The sequence below is a fragment of the Saccopteryx leptura genome, chromosome 13, assembly GCF_036850995.1.
Source record: "Saccopteryx leptura isolate mSacLep1 chromosome 13, mSacLep1_pri_phased_curated, whole genome shotgun sequence".
In the NCBI taxonomy this organism is placed as follows: domain Eukaryota; kingdom Metazoa; phylum Chordata; class Mammalia; order Chiroptera; family Emballonuridae; genus Saccopteryx; species Saccopteryx leptura.
Window position 1 is genome coordinate 43,504,885 of NC_089515.1, and position 20,545 is coordinate 43,525,429.

Consider the following 20,545-nt stretch of genomic DNA (forward strand, 5'->3'; position numbering starts at 1 on the left):
GGCTTTACCTCTGGCGCAACTGGCAGGATTCGGATCAGATTGGTATGGAGCCGCCAACACCCTTAAGGAGTGGGGTAGAGGAGTGGTTGCTGCTCCCCAATGTATGGTTCCCCATGGCTGTCCTTTTAGGGGCTGTGGGCTGGGTGTTTTTTTACAGCCCTATGAGAGGAAACGGGGAGCTCTGTGCAGGAAGCTGCCTGAGGTCTGCAAACCAAGCAGTAGCAGCAACGGCAGGAGCTGGAATGGTCATGGGAGAAAGAGCTGCAGATCTGAGAACTGCAGGTATGGCTCCTGGAACTGGAAAGGTCTCTGGAGAAGGAGGCCGAATGGGTTCGCAAGTCACAGTTTGCCCTGGAAGTTGAATGTTGGCAGCAGCAGTTGTTGAACAACTGTGGGTTCAGCTTCAGGCCCAGAGCTGGCAGCTGCAGATGCTGAAGATGGAGCTGTGCCGGGGGAGTGGTTCTGAGTCGGTGGGAGCAGGTGTTTCCAGCTCCTCTTCTGAGGATGAGGAGGCTCGGGCTGAAGCTGCCGTCCGCACACTCAAGAGCTCGGCCAGTGGTTGCCCAGAAGGTAAAAACCCAGCAGCAAAGAGTACCCACTGCGCCCCTGGTAGGCTTGCTGCGATTGTGGGACATAGGGGTGGACGGCATCATGCTCTCTGGAGCAGAGAAGGAGAGGTTGGCCACCACTGCCATGCACTCCTTCATGGGGCAGCGTCCTCAGAGCTGCCGTGATGGCAGGGATGAGGGGGAGGCCTGAGGCCCCATGTGCACCTAGTTGTCTGTGGTGACCCTTTACCTTGGTGATCTGCACAGACAGCTGGGCTGTCTATCATGGACTGACTCTTGGGCTGCACTCAGAGCGGCGCTCCGGCTCCCTTGTTGGATGGACACGCCACTTTCGGACAGTATGAGACCCTGATGGGGGCTGGGCCCAGCTCTGGAGGAGGCCCTCCTGCACCAGAAAGCTGCTCTCATCCAGTTGGAGAGACACACCAAGGACACTTTAAGGCAGGGGTCCCCAAACTTTTTTCACAGGGGGCCAGTTCACTGTGCCTCAGACTGTTGGAGGGATGGACTATAAAAAAAACTATGAACAAATCCCTATGCACACTGCACATATCTTATTTTAAAGTAAAAAGACAAAACTGAAATAAATACAATATTTAAAATAAAGAACAAGTAAATTTAAATCAACAAACTGACCAGTATTTCAATGGGAACTATGCTCCTCTCACTGACCACCAATGAAAGAGGTGTCCCTTCCAGAAGTGCGGCGGGGGCCGGATAAATGGCCTCAGGGGGCCGCATGCGGCCCGCGGGGCTGTAGTTTGGGGACCCCTGCTTTAAGGTTTCCATGGACACAGCCCTGGAATGTACAGGCCCTCCCACCTACCATGGAGTAGGGGGCTAGAGATGGGCCTCCAGTTTACACCTTGGACAGAGTGCTCAGGGAGACATTGTGAAGGGCACCTTTGTAGTTGTTGCAATTGTATAATTTTATTTATTTATACCCTCTCTACTTCCTTTCAAACAAGATTTGAGGTGGTGCCCTGGCCGGATAGCTCTGTTGGTTGGAGCAGCATCCTGATACGCAAAGATTACAGATTCAATCCCTGGGCAGGGCACATACAGGAACAGATCAATGTTTCTGTCTCTCCCTTCCTCTCTTTCTAAAATCAATAAATAAAAATATTAATGCCTGACCTGGTGGTGGCACAGTAGATAGAGCATTGGACTGGGACACGGACGACTCGGGTTCGAAACCCCAAGATTGCTGGCTTGAGCACGGACTCACCAGCTTGAGCACAGGATCACCAACTGGAGCATGGGATCATAGACATGACCTCTGAGTCACAGACTTGAGCCCAAAGGTTGTTGGCTAGAAGTCCAAGGTCACTGGCTTGAGCTCAAGGTTGCTGGTTCAGCTGCAGTCCCCCAGTTAAGGCACATATGAGAAAGTAATCAAAGAACAACTAAGGTGTTGTAACTATGAGTTGATGCTTCTCATCTCTCTCTTTTTTTTTTTTGTATTTTTCTGAAGCTGGAAACGGGGAGAGACAGTCAGACAAGACTCCCGCATGCGCCCGACCGGGATCCACCCGGCATGCCCACCAGGGGGCGACGCTCTGCCCACCAGGGGGCGACGCTCTGCCCACCAGGGGGTGATGCTCTGCCCCTCCGGGGCATCGCTCTGCCGCGACCAGAGCCACTCTAGCGCCTGGGGCAGAGGCCAAGGAGCCATCCCCAGCGCCCAGGCCATCTTTGCTCCAATGGAGCCCCGGCTGCGGGAGGGGAAGAGAGAGACAGAGAGGAAGGAGGGGGGGGTGGAGAAGCAAATGGGCGCCTCTCCTATGTGCCCTGGCTGGGAATCGAACCCGGGACCCCCGCACGCCAGGCTGACGCTCTACCGCTGAGCCAACCGGCCAGGGCCCCTTTTTTATTTTTTTAAATTTATTCTTACATATATTGAAATTTTATTTTATTTTATTTTATTTTATTTTATTTTATTTTATTTTATTTTATTTTATTTTATTTTATTTTATTTTGTGGCAGAGACAGAGAGAGTCAAAGAGAGGGACAGATAGAGACAGACAGTAAGGGAGAGAGATGAGAAACATCAATTCCCCGTTGCGGCTCCTTAGTTGTGCATTGATTGATTTCTCATATGTGCCTTGACCGGGAGCTACAGCAGTCTGAGTGACCCCTTGTTCAAGCCAATGAACTTTGGCTCAAGCTGGTGAGCCTTGCCCAAACCAGATGAGCCTGCGCTCAAGCTGGCAACCTCGGGGTCTCGAACCTGGGTCCTCCACATCCCAGACCGACACTCTATCCACTGCGCCACTGCCTGGCACTCTTCTTGTTTCTCTTTCTCTCTCTCTTTCTCTCTCTCTCTCTCTCTCTCTCGCTAAAATAAATAAATTAATTAATTAAATTTAAAAAAAGATTTGAGGTGGCAATTCATGCTAGTAATTCCCCCCCCCCTTTTTTTTTTTTGTATTTTTCTGAAGCTGGAAACGGGGAGAGACAGTCAGACAGACTCCCGCATGCGCTGGACCAGGATCCACCCGGCACGCCCACCAGGGGCGATGCTCTGCCCCTCCAGGGCGTCGCTCTGCCGAGACCAGAGCCACTGTAGCACCTGGGGCAGAGGCCAAGGAGCCATCCCCAGCGCCCGGGCCATCTTTGCTCCAATGGAGCTTTGGCTGCGGGAGGGAAAGAGAGAGACAGAGAGAAAGGAGGGGGGGGTGGAGAAGCAAATGGGCGCTTCTATGTGCCCTGGCCAGGAATCGAACCCGGGTCCCCCGCACGCCAGGCCGACGCTCTAGCGCTGAGCCAACTGGCCAGGGCTTAAAATTAACAACTTTTAAACATTACAAAGAATGACTCTCCAGTGTATAATGTTCTAATTGAATTGAGATATCTCGAATGCTGTGTGTTTCAGCATAAGGAGACTTTAATGGAAGGCATGGTGCAAACTCCATAGTTTTTGTAGATTAAGTCTAGTATCTTAAATTGTACAGGGAAGCAAGATATACACTGTCAAGTAATAAAGGGCACTATTGATTAAGAAATAGGCAGTGAGAGAAAAACAGGAATGGGTTTTCCGCAGCTAGAGTAACCATATAGAATGGTTTTCCGCAGCTTGTAGCTCCATATAGAATACACGGTCTATTTTAGTGAAAAGAGAAGATTTTGTCAAAGTGCTAATTTTGTATTGGACCATCTCTTTCTTTTTTAAAAATTTTTCATTCCATTAATTTGTGAGAGAGAAGAATGGGGAGAGAGAGAGAGAGAGAGAGAGAGAGAGAAGCATTATTTCACTTAGTTGTGTGCTCATTGATTGCTTCTCGTATGTACCCTGACCAGGGATCAAACCCATGACCTTGGTGTGCCAGGACGACACTCTATCCACTGAGCAACCCAGCCAGGGCTTCAGACCATTTCTTTTAGGTTGGATGACGATCATCACTAGCTACTACACATCCCTATGTGTGTCCTTTATCATAAATAAGCCAGTGACATTCTGTTTTAAGTAAATGTTTTTTCTTTGTAAAATCATGAATCTTGAGTAAATGTCACGCTTGAATTTTACACGTTTTACATTTCCTTAACAGGGTCTATACAACACCAAAAACTCTCATTTCTTTAGAGAAGCTTTTTTTTTGTGTGTGTGACAGAGACAGAGAGAGGGACAGATAGGGACAGACAGACGGGAAGGGAGAGAGATGAGAAGCATCAATTCTTCATTGTGGCTCCTTAGTCTCCTTAGTTGTTCACTGATTGCTTTCTCATATGTACCTTGACCCAAGGGGGCTGCAGCAGAGCAAGTGACCCCTTGCTCAAGCCAGCAACCATGGGGTCATGTCTATGATCCCACTCTCAAGCCGGTAACCTCGAGGTTTCAAACCGCTGCGTCCCAGTCCAACGCTCTATCCACTGCGCCACCACCTGGTCAGGCTCGTCAGAGAAGCTTATTTAAACTCAGTAGGTGTATAAACATAACTGTGACCACTAATATAACCAGCCTTTGGCTATGACATCTAAAGCTTTTAAAATTTTGTCTTGCTTTCCTTTACGTCTCAGGCCTTAAGGTAGTTTTATATAAATGTATAGCAAACAAAGGTATGACAAATCTGAATATTGCATTTAACATACGTTTGTATATTAAAATTGTGTGAATTAAAGCGTGTTTATTTTACCTTTACCGTTGCCAAATGAATTTTACTTCAATAGATCTGTTTTCTAGGTTTGAAATTTTATAACAAGCAGCCCTACTAAGCCTGGTATATTAAAAGCTTTTGCTACTTAGATTTTATATAACTAAAAGAGTGCTTTTTAATAGAGTGCTTCTTTTTTTTCTTTCTTTCTTTTTTTCAATTAGCAATAATTGCGCCTCAGATAAACCTCATTGGCTACGATACTGCCACTGCGCAAAGCTTATAACTGAGTGCTTCTTAAGGAACTCAGCCTGTTTCCATGTGCGTAATCTGTTTTCACTGAGAACCGGAGTGCTCCTTATCGGTCACAAAGATTTGTATTACTATTTCATTTTAAAAAGTACTGTTAATAAATGCCTAAGTAATAGTTTGCTTCATTAATGATGACAGCTTTTTTTTTTAATAGAGGTATTTGGTAACAGAAACTAATACACTAACTTTTAAAATTTTTGTTATACAGGCTTAGCTGAACCGTTTTTTGTTGCAAAACATGAAGATAGTTTGTTCAAAGACTTATTTCGAGACTACGAAAGATGGGTTCGTCCTGTGGAACACCTGAATGACAAAATAAAAATAAAGTTTGGTCTTGCGATATCACAGTTAGTGGATGTGGTAGGTGTGCGTGTCATTATGCATTCAGTTTCTCATGCCTGTGTAGTTAAACTTGCTCTGTGGAGCCTCAGTGGAAGAGGGATGGCCAAGTAGTGCTCCCCAGGGCTCATTCTCCCTGGGTGAGGACCTCACAGCTGCCTTCATCTCTAGGAACATGCTCCCTTCCAGCCTCCTCTTTCCTCCTGGGTCGTTAGCCTGTTGTTGGGATGGGGCAGGGGATGGATGCCTTCCAGTCCGCTAAGCTGTTTAGACCTCTGTCCTCTCCCCTACTGTAGGGAGCACTCATACTTCTGCGGGTCTCGGTGCTTTGTGCTGTATCCTACACAGTGTATTGCGGTTGGTGATTATGATCTTTCACTGGTGCAGTTGGCTCCATGATATCTCAGTAAATTTTTTTTTTTTTTTACAGGGACAAGAGAGAGACTCAGAGAGAGGGATAGATAGGGACAGACAGACAGGAACGAAGAGAGATGAGAAGCATCAATCATTAGTGTTTCATTGCGAGACCTTAGTTGTTCATTGATTGCTTTCTCATATGTGACTTGACCGTGGGCCTTCAGCAGACTGAGCAGCCCCTTGCTCGAGCCAGCGACCTTGGGTCCAAGCTGGTGAGCTTTTGCTCTAACCAGGTGAACCCGCGCTCAAGCTGGCAACCTTGGGGTCTCGAACCTGGGTCCTCTGCATCCCAGTCTGACGCTCTATCCATTGCACCACCGCCTGGTCGGATATCTCAGTGAAATTTAATGGAAGAGAGGTCACTTTCATTAAGCCTTGAAAATTCAGTGAATGACTGGCACAAACAAAGATATGACAGCGTGAAGGCACAAGTGGCAAGTCCTAGGGATGCCTGGTGCTCTAGAAACGTAGGGCATAGAAGCTCTGTGAAGCTGCCAGTGAGCTGTGTGACCTCAGTGTTCTTTTCTACGTAGCAGCATCACAGAGATTCAAATCTGTGCCTCAGCAGAGGCGAATAATGACAAGTTGTGGTCCCTCAGGGATGCACTGACATGCTGTGTCTCACTACGGTGCGTGCTTTACTTCATTGTAGCATTTCTGAAATCAAGGTGTGTCTTATGATCAGTGGCAGCTTACAAGTCATTGTCAGCCTTGTTTTTTCCTTGGTGCTAAATACGTAAAGTAACACAGTGCTTATTTCTTAGACTGTATCTTAGATTTAAGGAAATGTAGTGACTGAGACTATGAATGTTAAATCTAAAAATGCCAATGGTGTACTTTAGGGAAGTTTATCTGACATATAGAGTAGGTTGAAGGAATAATGTGAAATTAGGCTGGAAAAAGGTCTTGCTTTTCTATAGAACTGGACTAATGAACAAAATGGGGAAGAGTGTTTGAATAAAATGAGAAAATTTGTATTTAAAGAACGATTGTCTCTGTAATTGGAACAATCAGCTTTATTTAAATTTTTGTTTTCTAGGATGAGAAAAATCAGTTAATGACAACCAATGTCTGGCTAAAACAGGTATGTATAAAATTCAAAAGGCCACCCGGCTGGTGACTGGCGCTAGTATTATTACAAGGTCTGTAGCACAAAGGACGTGACTGAGAATATGGTCTTGGTGGGTTGGCAGGATGCAGACAGATGAAGTATACAGAGTTCTTGTATTTACTCCGTTGATATCATTCGAGTGCCAGGCACTGGGGAAACAGCGGTAGACAAAACAGACAAAAGTTCTGTCCTCAGAGAACTTCATCTCAGTGGGGTGAAAATAAATCAGTTGGGTAGTACCAGAGAAGCTGAGAAGCTTCGGAAAATAAACTGGGAAAGAGGATGGGGCATGCTGGGGTCTGTATTTTTAAACAGGATGGTCTGGGAAAGTGTCATTGAGAAGGTAATGTTTGAACAAAGACTTGAAGGAGGAGAAGAAGCAAGCCTTGTGAATATCTGGGGGAGAGTGTCTCAGGCAGTGGTCTCACAAGTACAAAGGCCCTGAGGCTGGAGTTTGCCTGTTGTGTTTAAGGAACAGTAAAGAGGCCAGTGTGGCTACAGGTGAGTGAGCTCTGAGTGAGGTGGGCACAGGAAATGATGAATTATCGTCATGTACATAGTTCCTTTTATATAAAGGATTTTTCCCCCCTGAACCATCATACATATGTCCTCAACTGCTGTTGGATGATTCCCTTTGTACTTTCTTCATTATTTCTACATTTTAATACCTACTACCAGTTTCCTAACCTCTAACTCCTAAAAGGCATGTGTGCTTTTCTTGGGATACAAGTCTTAACTTGACATGATCACAGAATTGTTATCGTGTGGAGGTTGGACAAGGCATTCAAATATGTGGACTTGTGTAGTAAAGCCTTTGCATGAACCAGTTCAGCCAATCATGGGCAATACAGCTGGGGAAAAAATGTTTCTTGCTCTGGCTGGATAGCTCGGTTGTTTAGAGCATCATCCTGAAGCTCAGAGGTTGCCAGTTCAATCCCCCATCAGAGCACATACAGGAACAGATCAGTGTTCCTGTCTTTCTCACTCTCTCTTCCTTTCTCTCTAAAATCAATAAAATAAACAACAGAAGAAATATTTCTTGCCTGACCTGTGGTGGTGCAGTTAATGAAGCATTGACATTGACTTGGGTGCTGAGCTCGCCAGTTTGAAACCTGGGCTTCCCCGGTCAAGGCACATATGAGAAGCAACTATGAAGCAACTAGGAGTTGATGCTTCCTGCTCCTCCTCCTCCTCTTTCTCTCTCTCTCCCCTCTCTAAAATCAATAATTAAAATCTTAAAAAATATATTTATTTATTTATTTTGTATTTTTCTGAAGCTGGAATCAGGGAGAGACAGTCAGACAGACTCCCGCATGCGCCCGACAGGGATCCACCTGGCACGCCCACCAGGGGCGGACGCTTTGCTCACCAGGGGGCGATGCTCTGCCCCTCCGGGCGTCGCTCTGTTGCGACCAGAGCCACTCTAGCGCCTGGGGCAGAGGCCAAGGAGCCATCCCCAGCGCCCGGGCCATCTTTGCTCCAATGGAGCCTCGGCTGCAGGAGGGGAAGTGAGAGACAGAGAGGAAGGAGAGGGGGAGGGGTGGAGAAGCAGATGGGTGCTTCTCCTGTGTGCCCTGGCCGGGAATCGAACCCGGGACTCCTGCACGCCAGGCCGATGCTCTACCACTGAGCCAACCGGCCAGGGCCAAAAATATATTTCTTGAACTTGGACCTTAGATGTCCACGGCTGCAATTCCTGGGCATGGTGTGGTTGGAGGAGTTCTGAGCAGAGCCACGAACACCCTCAGCCTGGTCTTCACTACATCTCATGGGGGCCAAGCACAGACCCACTACACAGGGGGACATGGTTGCTCCCATGCCCACAAGAAAGATGGGGAGGCGGGCTTTCTGTTTGGGGAATACAGATGATTTCATGTCTAACATTTCCAGGTTTGGCAAAAGAGTACAGTTTTCAGTACATTTAATTATTAATTTTGTGGAAATTGAGGTAGTTTTTTCTTTGTTTTAAAGGAATGGAAAGATGTAAAATTAAGATGGAACCCTGATGACTATGGTGGGATAAGAGTTATACGTGTTCCTTCAGACTCTCTCTGGACTCCAGACATCGTTTTGTTTGACAAGTAAGTTATATTCCAAATGCCATTTAGCATTTCAAAAGGAAATACTTATATTTCTGTTAGGCACTAGTAAGGTTTTCTTCCTTTTGAAAATTGTTTAGCTGTAAAGTCAAATGACTTTAGTTTCAAGTTGGTTCTGCGGATCTTTCTTTTTGTGCGTGTGTATTGTTTTCTGATCATAAAAGTGGTCTTTGATTTCTAAAATTTGTAAAACATTTGGGAAGCCCAGAAAAGTGTAAGGGGGGGGTGGTCGATCCCGTTCCCCAGCACTTGGAAGAATCACACACACAGGGAACCCGCTCTGCCCGGCAGTGTGCTCAGTTCCGTGTGTGCTGGGTTTTTTCAAGTAGGTCAGGAGCCTCCCGAGGTGGGCACTGTGACATACCCTGGAGACATGAAGAGACAGGCTGAGGGTGGTCACACCTTGTCAGATCACACAGCCTGAGAGGGACAGGGTGAGGTTCTCATTAAGGGAGTCTGACAACCCCATTTACCCTCTTTTTTTTTTTTATTTGGTATAATTTATTGATCATCATCCAGTTGCTCCAAAAGGGTCCTTCTGCGCTTTTCCAATTCCCCTTCACTCAGCTCACGGCCAGAAGTGTCCCAGTGACCAGGAGAATCCTTTCCAGTCTTTCTTAGGTGATTTGTATCTTGATCCTGATCTTTGTCTAGTTCTGTCTTTTTCGCTTTCCCGGTCTTTTTCTTTTTTATCCTTCTCTCGCTCAGCATCTGACTCTGGAGAATCCGATTTATGTCTCCTCTTCTTGCTTTTCTTCTTATGTTTTTTTGACTTCTTGTAACTTCTCTCAGACTCAGCACTAGAAGAATGTTCTGAAGCAGAACGTGACTCTGATCTCTCTTTTTTTTTTTTTTTTTTTTTTTACAGAGACAGAGAGAGAGTCAGAGAGAGGGATAGACAGGGACAGACAGACAGAGAGGAACGGAGAGATGAGAAGCATCAATCGTTAGTTTTTCTTTGTGCATTGCGACACCTTAGTTGTTCATTGATTGCTTTCTCATATGTGCCTTGACCGCGGGCCTTCAGCAGACCAAGTAACCCTTTGCTCGAGCCAGTGACCTTGGGTCCAAGCTGGTGAGCTTTTTGCTCAAACCAGATGAGCCCGCACTCAAGCTGGCAACCTCGGGGTCTCAAACCTGGGTCCTCGGCATCCCAGTCTGATGCTCTATCCACTGCGCCACCGCCTGGTCAGGCATGTCTTTTCTTCTTTGTATGGCTGTCGTCATCATCTGAGTCTGACCCCGAACAAGAGCGGGAACATTTCCTGTGGTGTTTTTTAGATTTTTTAGAATGTTTCTTGTTCTTTGAATGATGATGTTGACATTCATGCTCAAGCACATGCATAAAATCTTTAAATATTCGTTTTATTTCAGACTCTAGCGTTATGTCCTCAGATGCTGGCTCTTTTACAAATCTCTCCCGGATATCTTCCCAGACAGCATCTAATTCTATGGGCGGTGTAGCTTGTTTCAACATACTCTTAAATGCAGATTCTTTCCATTTCATCTTTCGAGCCTCCTCTTTTTCTCTTTCATGTTCACGGGCTTCTGCCTTTTCTAGTAAACTATTAAAAGCCGATTTAATATTTCCAGCATCTAATGTGGTCGATCTTTTAGTTGAACTGATTATTGCCACAAAGTCTTCAAATGTGGTATTTACTTCAACTACAAATCCTTTATCCTTTAGGACAGCGGTTCTCAACCTGTGGGTTGCTACCCCAGCGGGAGTCGAATGACCAAAACACAGGGGTTGCTTAAAGCCATCGGGAATACATATTTTATTTAAAAATGTATTGTATAATAAATATGTATTTTCCGATGGCTTTAGGCGACCCCTGTGTTTTGGTCGTTCGACCCCCACAGGTTGAGAACCGCTGCTTTAGGATATCTTTTATTATCTTCTTCTCATCATGATAACGTGCTTTAAGATCCTCAACATAAAACTTGAAAAGGTCAAGTGCAGTTGATCCTATTGAAAAAACCGGCTAACCAAGCATATCAGTGAATCTAATGTCAGAACTAATTGTTGGATACGGTTCCATCCAAGATGACATAGAATGCAGTTGTCCATGTTCATGCAGTTCGTCTAAAAATATCTGAAAAGATTCTCTATTTTTCCACTGTCGTCTTGTTTCTCTCAGCAAACTCTTCTGTTTTTCTTCTTCTTCTTCCTTTTCTAAAGCCCTAATGTGTTCTTCAAAGCAAATTAACGCATCTTCTTTTTTTTTGTTTGTTTGGTTTTTTTTTTTTTTTTTTTGTATTTTTCTGAAGCTGGAAACGGGGAGAGACAGTCAGACAGACTCCCGCATGCACCCGACCGGGATCCACCCGGCACGCCCACCAGGGGCGATGCTCTGCCCACCAGGGGGCGATGCTCTGCCGCGACCAGAGCCACTCTAGCGCCCGGGGCAGAGGCCAAGGAGCCATCCCCAGCGCCCGGGCCATCTTTGCTCCAATGGAGCCTTGGCTGCGGGAGGGGAAGAGAGAGACAGAGAGGAAGGGGGGGGGGTGGAGAAGCAAATGGGCGCTTCTCCTATGTGCTCTGGCCGGGAATCGAACCCGGGTCCCCCGCACACCAGGCCGACACTCTACCGCTGAGCCAACCGGCCAGGGCAACGCATCTTCTTTATCCATGTTCAATAATTCCTCATCTTCTGCAAAAGTTGGATTATCCATCAAATACTGCTGGGCTTCAGACCAAGTAGTAGAGTGTGTTACATTAGCCATGTTGTCAAGGATGCTTTTTAAGGCTTCCCAATTTCTCTTTCTCAACTGCTTTGCTTGCTCCTTTTCTTTTTTTGAAAGAAAGAATAAAACATCTTCATAGATTTCAAGATGATCACGTTCCGATATTGCATTCCAGACTTCCATCTCGCCAAACATTTGCTCTGCTTTTTTGTATCTGGTTGTGGAAGTCATTTTCTCATGATTTTCCAGAAAACGCTGAAAGGATTCCTTAGCCTCTTTGTATTTAGATCTTGCTTCTTCTTTCTCTGTCTGAATTTTATAGGCATTAAAAGCCTGCTTTTTTTTCACTCAACTTTGCTAAAGCGCTGTATCGGGGATCATTAATGATCATTTTCATAGCCTGCTCCCCTGAAGCATTAGACGGTACCCGCTTTTCTTTCAATAATTCTTTAAATGCTTGCTTTGCCTCCTCCTTTGCATTCCAAGTATATGGGGGGTTTTTTTGCTGGCTGGCTTTCTTCCTCTTCTTTTTTGGGAGTAAAATCAGATGCAGTTTCCTTAGATGTTTCTTCTCCAACATTACTAGACGCTTCAACACTTTGATCCTGAAGAGCAGGGGTACTAGTAAGTTGTGCTTGTTCTTCAGTTGAAATTGTTACTGTGTTTTCATTATCTACAACAGTAGCAACAATTGAAGTAACTTCAGGCTCAGGAACAGCTGGAACAGTTCTACTGACAGTATTAGAAGCAGAGGTGGAGGCATTGGCTGCGGCCGCCGCAGCTGCTGCTCCTGCAGCGGCCATTGTGCTCATTGTGGTTGGAATTTCTGTTGTAGGAACTGAGGCTGTTGATGGTGTGGTGCACTCTTCTTGCTTACTGCTTTCTTCAGCTTTGATCATTGCATGCAGGTTTGATTTTATAATAAGACTTCCAGCAACAATGGTATTCTGGTATCCTTCAAGATCCTCAAGTTCTTTAGGTTCAGCCCAACGGGATTCTTTTGTTTGAGAATTATAATAGCATGGCTTTCCAGAGTCAGATTTGTACTCTTTCCAGGGACATTTAGATAAAAGTTGCTCAGCTGGTGTTTTAAGATCATTCAGTTTCTCCCAAGTAGACTGTTTTGTTTCAGTATTGTAGTAGTAAGTCCTTCCATCAGGTGATTTATGTTCAGTCCACATTGATTTGCCTGTTGTATCTGCTGTTACATCCATATTATCTACTCCTGGTGGTAAGGCAGGCTGCATGGAAGCCTGAGACATACGAGACATCATCATTCCAGGCATTACTGAAGACATCATTCCAGGCATCAGCTGTGTAATCTTGAGCTAATTTACTTAACCTATCGGGGTTTCAATATCCTTGACCCATTGGTGGACCTCCCATGGGGGGCATCATTTGAGGCATCATTCCATGAGGTACAGGAGGCATATTTGCTCTCTGACCCATAGGGTGCATTCCCATTGGGGCATAATGCATGCTAGGATGCCCCATCATGAGGCCTCCACACTCGGCTCCGGTCCCTGGCCTCATCGTCTGGCATTTACCCTCTTATTCACTAGACTACATATTTGGCACACTGCCTTCCAGATACTTTTGTATGTTTTTTAAATAGGTGAGGTGCCTGGCCTGGTGGTACAGTGGATGGAGCATCGACCTGGAATGCTGAGGTCGCCAGTTCAATACCCTGCACTTGCTTGGTCTAAGGCACATATGGGAGTTGAGGCTTCCTGCTCCTCCCCTCTTTCTCTCTCTCTCTTTCTCTCTCTCACTCTCTCCCTCCTCTCTAAAATGAATAAATTAAAAAATTTAAATAGGTGAGGCCATAATTTACGTTCAAATGTGCATCCTTTTAATTTTGCTTAAATACTGAATTGTAATTATCCCATAATGAGGACTGTTGAGTTAACATATTTTTACAGGTATTCTACCTAGACATGTTTTAGGATGGTTTTGACTTGAGAGGATAATTCTGGGTACCAGTTTCATATTTTCTAGGACCACGCCAGGGCAAATCTGGGAATTTGTGCTTATCCTAAAGTACTTTATTATTGGCAAGAAGGCATTTGGCATGAACACAGAACACATGCTACTCAAAAATATCTTAGTCTTTTAAAACTTTTACCTCTGTGCTTCTCCATATGTAAAGAGCCAACGAAGCTGTAATCCCGGAACATCCTTGTACACTGTCCCTGAAAACATTTTTACATTAAACATGGTGTTGTATAGTAGTGTGCAAAAGTCACATGAATTTTAAGATACAGTCAATATTTCAAAGAAATCTTATGTTGGTGGGCAGTCTCCTGCTAATTTCTCCAGAATGAGTTCACCTGGTGGGAGAGCTGGGGAGGCACCAGCGTTTGTCAGAGCTGCGGCCAGCGTGGTGCTCGTGTGCTTTTCCTGTGGACGCAGAAGCCTGTGGGGTTTGCAATGGGGGAGGGTTGCTGTGCAGGAGTCCAGGACGCAGCTGTGGCTCTGTGCACGTCTGTTGTGTAAATAGCCTAATTACATTTTGTACATAAAGTGAAACCTTTTCTTTTTTCTTTTTTCTTTATTTATTGTTTTCTGGTTTTTGGTGGGGTTTTTTTTTTTTTTTTTTTGTATTTTTCCGAAGTTAGAAGCGGGGAGGCAGTCAGACAGACTCCCGCATGTGCCTGAGCAGGATCCACCCGGCATGCCCACCAGGGGGCAATGCTCTGCACACCTGGCATGTTGTTCCATTGCACCCAGAGCCATTCCAGCGCCTGAATGGGGGCCATGGAGCCATCCTCAGTGCCCAGGCCAACTTTGCTCCCATGGAGCCTTGGCTGCAGGAGGGGAAGAGAGAAATAGAGAGGAAGGAGAGGGGGAAGGGTGGAGAAGCAGATGGGCGCTGCTTCTGTATGCCCTGACTGGGAATTGAACCCGGGACTTCCGTACACTGGGCCAACGTTCTACTGCTGAGCCAACTGGTCAGAGCCAAGTGAAACCTTTTCAACTATGAAAACTTCAGGATTCTGTGAAATGTGTATCTGTCAATCTTGGCGCAGATGTGGAAGACAGTGTCCAGTTCTGGTAGTTAGGTATTTAAGATGTCCCTAAAGCAGAGACCCTACACAAGCAGGTACATCTCAAGTGTAATAATTTAAAGAATATTTTATGCTAGGACTAGGCTTTCTTTTGTATCAGGCTTGTGAAATACCTGCTTGGGTTGTTTAGTTTCTGCATTGTTGTTGTGTGCGTGTGTGTTTCAGTGCAGACGGACGTTTTGAGGGGGCCAGCACGAAAACGGTCGTCAGGTACGACGGCACTGTGACCTGGACTCCACCGGCCAACTACAGAAGTTCCTGTACCATCGATGTCACGTTCTTCCCATTCGATCTCCAAAACTGTTCCATGAAATTCGGTTCTTGGACTTATGATGGATCACAGGTTGACATAATTTTAGAGGACCAAGATGTCGACAAGAGAGATTTTTTTGATAATGGGGAATGGGAAATTGTGAGTGCAACAGGAAGCAAAGGAAACAGAACTGACAGCTGTTGCTGGTACCCTTATGTCACTTACTCATTTGTAATTAAGCGTCTGCCTCTCTTTTATACCTTGTTCCTTATTATCCCCTGTATTGGGCTATCGTTTTTAACTGTACTTGTCTTCTATCTTCCTTCAAATGAAGGCGAAAAGATTTGTCTCTGCACGTCAGTACTTGTCTCTTTGACTGTCTTCCTTCTGGTTATTGAAGAGATCATACCCTCATCTTCAAAAGTAATACCTCTGATTGGGGAGTATCTGGTGTTTACCATGATTTTTGTGACCCTGTCGATTATGGTGACTGTCTTTGCTATCAACATTCATCATCGTTCTCCCTCAACACACAATGCTATGGCTCCGTGGGTCCGCAAGATATTTCTCCACAAGCTTCCAAAACTGCTTTGCATGAGAAGTCATATAGATAGGTACTTCACCCAGAAAGAGGAAACCGAAAGCAGTAGTGGATCAAAATCTTCTAGAAACACATTGGAAGCTGCACTTGATTCTATTCGATATATTACAAGACATGTCATGAAGGAGAACAATGTCCGTGAGGTCTGTGACATGTCGTGTTATCAATGCAGGTCATGACCCTTCCAGGAGAAGCGTAGATTGAAGGCCAGAAATGTTGATATATGGTCTATAAAAGATCTTTACTAAAATCTGTTCCAGTGAAAACAGCCACAAAATGGGGAACCTACACAAATCCCACTTCTCAACAACCCCCCACCCAATGGCATCTAAGATGATTTTAAAGAAAATTTGATGATGTGCTGATTGTTGTATTATTCTGAGGAAGGATGATGTGTCCTGTGTTTTGAGCCTTTGGTGCTCAGGGGCTGGTTTCTGCCTGCCCTTCCTTCAGGTCGTTCAGATCTGCTGAGCCAGCTCCCTGCTTAGGCTGCAGAAACAGGGAGGAAATGAACTTCCTGGCTGCAGATTGAGCTTAGGTTAAAATGGCTATAGGAAATCCAAAACTAAATAAAGCCAGTGTGGGGGGTAAAGAGGGAGGAAGATTAACAACTATTGAATGGGTATTATTCTGAGTCAACTTTTAATTTGGTATGAAGTTAACCTCAGGCTAGATTTTCTTTTAAAATAAGTAAAAAATTAAATTAAAATAAATAAACACTAAAAAAAAAAAAAAAGCCCTGGCCAGTTGGCTCAGTGGTAGAGTGATTGGCCCCAGACAAAGGTTGCCTGGTGGATTCCCATCAGGGTGCATGTGGGAGTCTCACTAACTCCCTTCCTCTCACTTCAAACAAACAAACAAACAGCCTGACCAGGCAGTGGCACAGTGGACAGAGCATCAGGCTGGGACACAGAGGACCCAGGTTCGAGACCCTGAGGTCGCCAGCTCGAGCGCAGGCTCATCTCGTTTGAGCAAGGCTCACCAGCTTGAGCCCAAGGTCGCTGGCTCGAGCAAGGGGTCACTCGGTCTGCTGTAGCCCCACAGTCAAGGCACATATGAGAAATCAGTCAATGAACAACTAAGGAACCGCAACGAAGAATTGACGTTTCTCATCTCTCTTCCTGTCTGTCCCTATCTGTCCCTCTCTCTGACTCTCTCTGTCTCTGCCACAAAAAACAAACAAACAAAGGCCTGACTGGTTGATTCAGTGGTAGAGTGTCGGCCCAGTGTGTGGATGTCCAGGGTTCGATGCCCAGTCAGAGCACACAGGAAAAGCAACCATCTGCTTCTCTATCCCTCTCCCAACCCCTTCTCTCTCTTTCTGTCTCTTTTCCTCCTGTAGCCATGGATCAATTGGTTCAATGGTATTGGCCCCAGGCACTGAGGATGGCTTTGTGGAGCCTCCACCTCAGGCGCTAAAAATAGCTCAGTTGTCAGCATAGCCCAAAATGGGCAGATTATTGGCCCCAGATGGGGGTTGCTGGGTGGATCCTGGTCAGGGCACATGCGGGAGTCTGTCTCCCTATCTTCCCTCCTCTCACTTGGAAAAGAAGAAAATAAGTAAATGAACATTGCTGGGCAAGACTAAGTGACAGAAATAACTATATGTATTAAGAATAAAAGAGTTGCCTGACCAGGCGGTGGCGCAGAGGATAGAATGTCGGACTGGGATGCGGAAGGACCCAGGTTCGAGACCCTGAGGTCTCCAGCTTGAGCGCGGGCTCATCTAGTTTGAGCAAGGCTCACCAGCTTGAGCCAAAGGTTGCTGGCTGAAGCAAGGGGTTACTCGGTCTGCTGAAGGCCCGCTGTCAAGGCACATATGAGAAAGCAATCAATGAACAACTAAGGTCTTGCAACGAAAAACTAATGATTGATGCTTCTCATCTCTCTGTTCCTGTCTGTCTGTCCCTATATATCCCTCTCTCTGACTCTGTCTCTGTAAAAAAAAAAAAAAAAAAAGAATAAAAGAGTTTTTTTGTTTATTAACAAATATCCAAATAGTAAAAATATTCTAATTCATATTATAATTATCAAAATAAGCCACTTATAAAATACTACACACCAATGTGGAACTGAAATCATGTAGTATCTTTGAGAGCTCACAGAGACCCTGTTGTAACAGTGAGGGTAGGACCTGTCCCTGAGCTCTGACCACAGGGTCACTTACAGTTTTGAGGCAGCAGAAACTGATTTGGCCTTAACTCTCAGTATGTTTTATCTTAAACAGTTACACAATATTGAATTACATATTTAATGAGGGCTTTTTTCTTTTTTCGCAACAGGTTGTTGAAGATTGGAAGTTCATAGCCCAGGTACTTGATCGGCTGTTTCTGTGGACCTTTCTTCTCGTTTCAATTGTTGGTTCTCTTGGGCTTTTTGTTCCTGTTATTTATAAATGGGCAAATATAATAGTTCCAGTTCAAATTGGAAATGCAAATAAGTGATGTTTCCCTAGCAGTTGTAGTATGACTTTAATTATCAAAAGGTATATATACCTTATGGCACCAATAGAATTATGAAAATGTAAATTGTTTAAAATTTCATGCAAAGCTTTAACAGATAAACAGTTACTAATATCAGTTTATCTTAACAGATTGCCCATTAGAATATCTATCTGCATGACTAAAGTAATAACTAATTGAATAACATTTTATCTTATAAAAATTGTAGGGAAATACTATGTGATCTGTACTAGTAAGAATCTAATGTTTGTATCCTGTAATTAACATTGAAGTTTGTATTTTGATGCACTGGAAAATTCCTGTTGTATTTGAAGACGTACTTCAAAACTTTTTCTGCATTTGGTCAAGGTACTCATTTTTAAAAACTTTGGGTCCCCTATTCACTGGATAACAGTCTTTAGTACAATATTATACTGCTATATTAAATAAGCTGACTACTTTGTATGGTAATGATTGAATATGATGCTGATTTTCTGTAACTAACATTTTTAAAATATGAAAAATGGGCATTGGGATTTTCTTTAAGGCTTACTTATTCTCTAGATGCTTAAGCTGAATGATCAATGTATTATTTTCATGGCTTACTCTCCATGTGAAACCATACAACAGACAGCTCTTGGGGACACGCACTGGCATATCCTTAACATTAGATTCAATCCCCTTGTTCACATTTTTCACAATTAATAGAACCATCTTTTTATATATTGTGGTAGCATCTCTTTATCCTTGATCTTGGAAGAGTCCCTGACAATGAAGTGAACCCCATTTTAAAAACATGTCAGTGGATACTACTAAATTGTTCTGTGAGAAAACCATCTTCTGAAATTAGAGATGGTTGTCTAATTCAGTATGAGCACATCATACATTTCACACACCTATAATGTTTCAATTTTATCTCTTTCATTCCAACATTTACAACACTTGAATCTGAGAATTACAAAGGCCCTTAGATGTAATCTAGTCTTAGCCTATTACTACTTGTACAATATAGTAGCATGTATCACAGGTAAGCGAGTTCAATTTCATCTCTAAATGTCCCTGATTTAGCTATGACCAAGAAGAAAACACTGATAGAATTCTTGCACTCGACCTAAAACTTAGGTCTTGACAGAACAAATGCCTTATTTGTTTATAGTATGTAACCTGTCTGAGTTCAAGTCAACACTCTTTGGAAGGCAGAGGGGACCCTAATTTGTATTTTATTGTAGGCAGGTGTTTAGTGCCTTTTAATGAGTGAAAGTCTGGTTTGGTCCATTTAAATAGCCTGTTAGCTACCTTAGCCTGTATACATCCCTGATCCCTCTTATGTCTCTATTGCTGTTACTTAAATTTTTATGTATAAATAAATTTTGTAGTAATCTTCCTTTTGACTTATTGAAACATGAGTCACAGTGGGCTATGGTTTTGTCAGCTTTATTTTTGCATAGAAAAATTGCTGTAATGAGTAGTGAGGCTAAAACGGTCTCTGTGAATCCTCACCTCTTGCCAGTGGATACAGATTCAGAACTGCAGTCTGTGATGCTCTCTTCTTAGTGATTTGTCTAAAGCAGTGGTTTTCAACTAGGAGTGATTTTGCCCCTGAGGGGACATTTAACAATTTTTGGAGACGCTTTTGGTTGTTACACAACTGGCAAGAGATGGGGGTATGTTATCGGCATCTAGTGGGCAGAGGCTAGCATGATGCTAAAGATTCTACAACGTACAGGACAGTTGCCCCAACGCAGAATCATCTGGCCTAAGGTGTCCCTGTTCAAAAGTACATTAACAATGAATGTGTGATTAGGCGTTTCTCATAGTATAGTTGTGGTTTTTTTTTTTCCATTTTCATTTTCATTTTATCAAGAGAGGAAGGGAGAGCCCTGGCTGGTTGGCTCAGTGGTAAAGTGTTGGACCAGCCTGTGGATGTCCCAGGTTTGATTCCCAGTCAGGGCACACCGGAGAAGGGATCATCTGCTTCTCCACTGGTCCCTCTCCCCTTCTCTCTCTTTCTCTCTCTTCTCCTCCTGCAGGCACTGCTCCATTGGTTCGAGCACATCGGCCCTGGGCACTGAGGATGGCTCTGTGGTGCTTCCACCTCAGGTGCTAAAAATAGCTTGGTTGCAAGCACGACCCCAGATGGGCAGAACATTGGCCCCAGACAGGGGTTGCCAGCTGGATCCTGGTTAGGGCGCATGCAGAGCCCTGACCAGGATCTCTATCTTCCTTCCTCTCACTTGGAAAATAAAAGAAAAAGAGAGAAAGGAAGGGAAAGAGAGACAGGAACAGATGAACATCAATCTGTTCCTGTATGTGTCCTGACTGGGGTTCAAATTGGCAACCTCTGTTCTTTGGGACAATGCTCTAACCAACCAAGCTAACTTTGGCCAGGGCTGATGGTATAGTTTTGAATTGTGCAAAATAGATAGTTGAGGCCCTCTGCCATGACGATGTAACTTTACACTCTTGAAAAAACAGTAAAGAACAAGAAGTGCATGGTAAGAAAGAGTTGTGTGAGATATTGCTGAAATAGCATAAAACTCCAAAGAGATTTTGGGC

General features: G+C 44.4%; 2 protein-coding genes and 1 pseudogene across 3 annotated transcripts in view; 1 reads left to right on the plus strand and 2 right to left on the minus strand.

Moving 5' to 3' along the window:
• The window catches only part of CHRNA5 (cholinergic receptor nicotinic alpha 5 subunit), a 32,629-nt gene extending 13,164 nt beyond the window's left edge, over window positions 1–19,465 (plus strand). The window contains exons 2-6 of one of the 2 annotated variants that reach the window (XM_066354972.1): window positions 5,181–5,338; window positions 6,768–6,812; window positions 8,811–8,920; window positions 14,860–15,691; window positions 17,831–19,465. In XM_066354972.1, the coding sequence (XP_066211069.1) occupies window positions 5,181–5,338; window positions 6,768–6,812; window positions 8,811–8,920; window positions 14,860–15,691; window positions 17,831–17,992 (1,307 nt within the window). In that variant the 3' untranslated portion in view covers window positions 17,993–19,465. The remainder of the gene's footprint in view (window positions 1–5,180; window positions 5,339–6,767; window positions 6,813–8,810; window positions 8,921–14,859; window positions 15,692–17,830) is intronic. The other variant, XM_066354973.1, reaches the window with a different exon arrangement.
• On the minus strand, window positions 4,867–4,941 carry LOC136385085 (U4 spliceosomal RNA; annotated as a pseudogene).
• Window positions 9,440–13,161, minus strand: LOC136384790 (pre-mRNA-processing factor 40 homolog A-like). The gene is given in 8 exon segments (XM_066355395.1): window positions 9,440–9,554; window positions 9,556–9,776; window positions 10,134–10,635; window positions 10,811–11,160; window positions 11,567–11,968; window positions 11,970–12,119; window positions 12,121–12,937; window positions 12,990–13,161. Coding segments are annotated over 8 exon segments (2,727 nt in total). The 5' UTR covers window positions 13,160–13,161.
• Window positions 19,466–20,545: the final 1,080 nt, after the last annotated feature.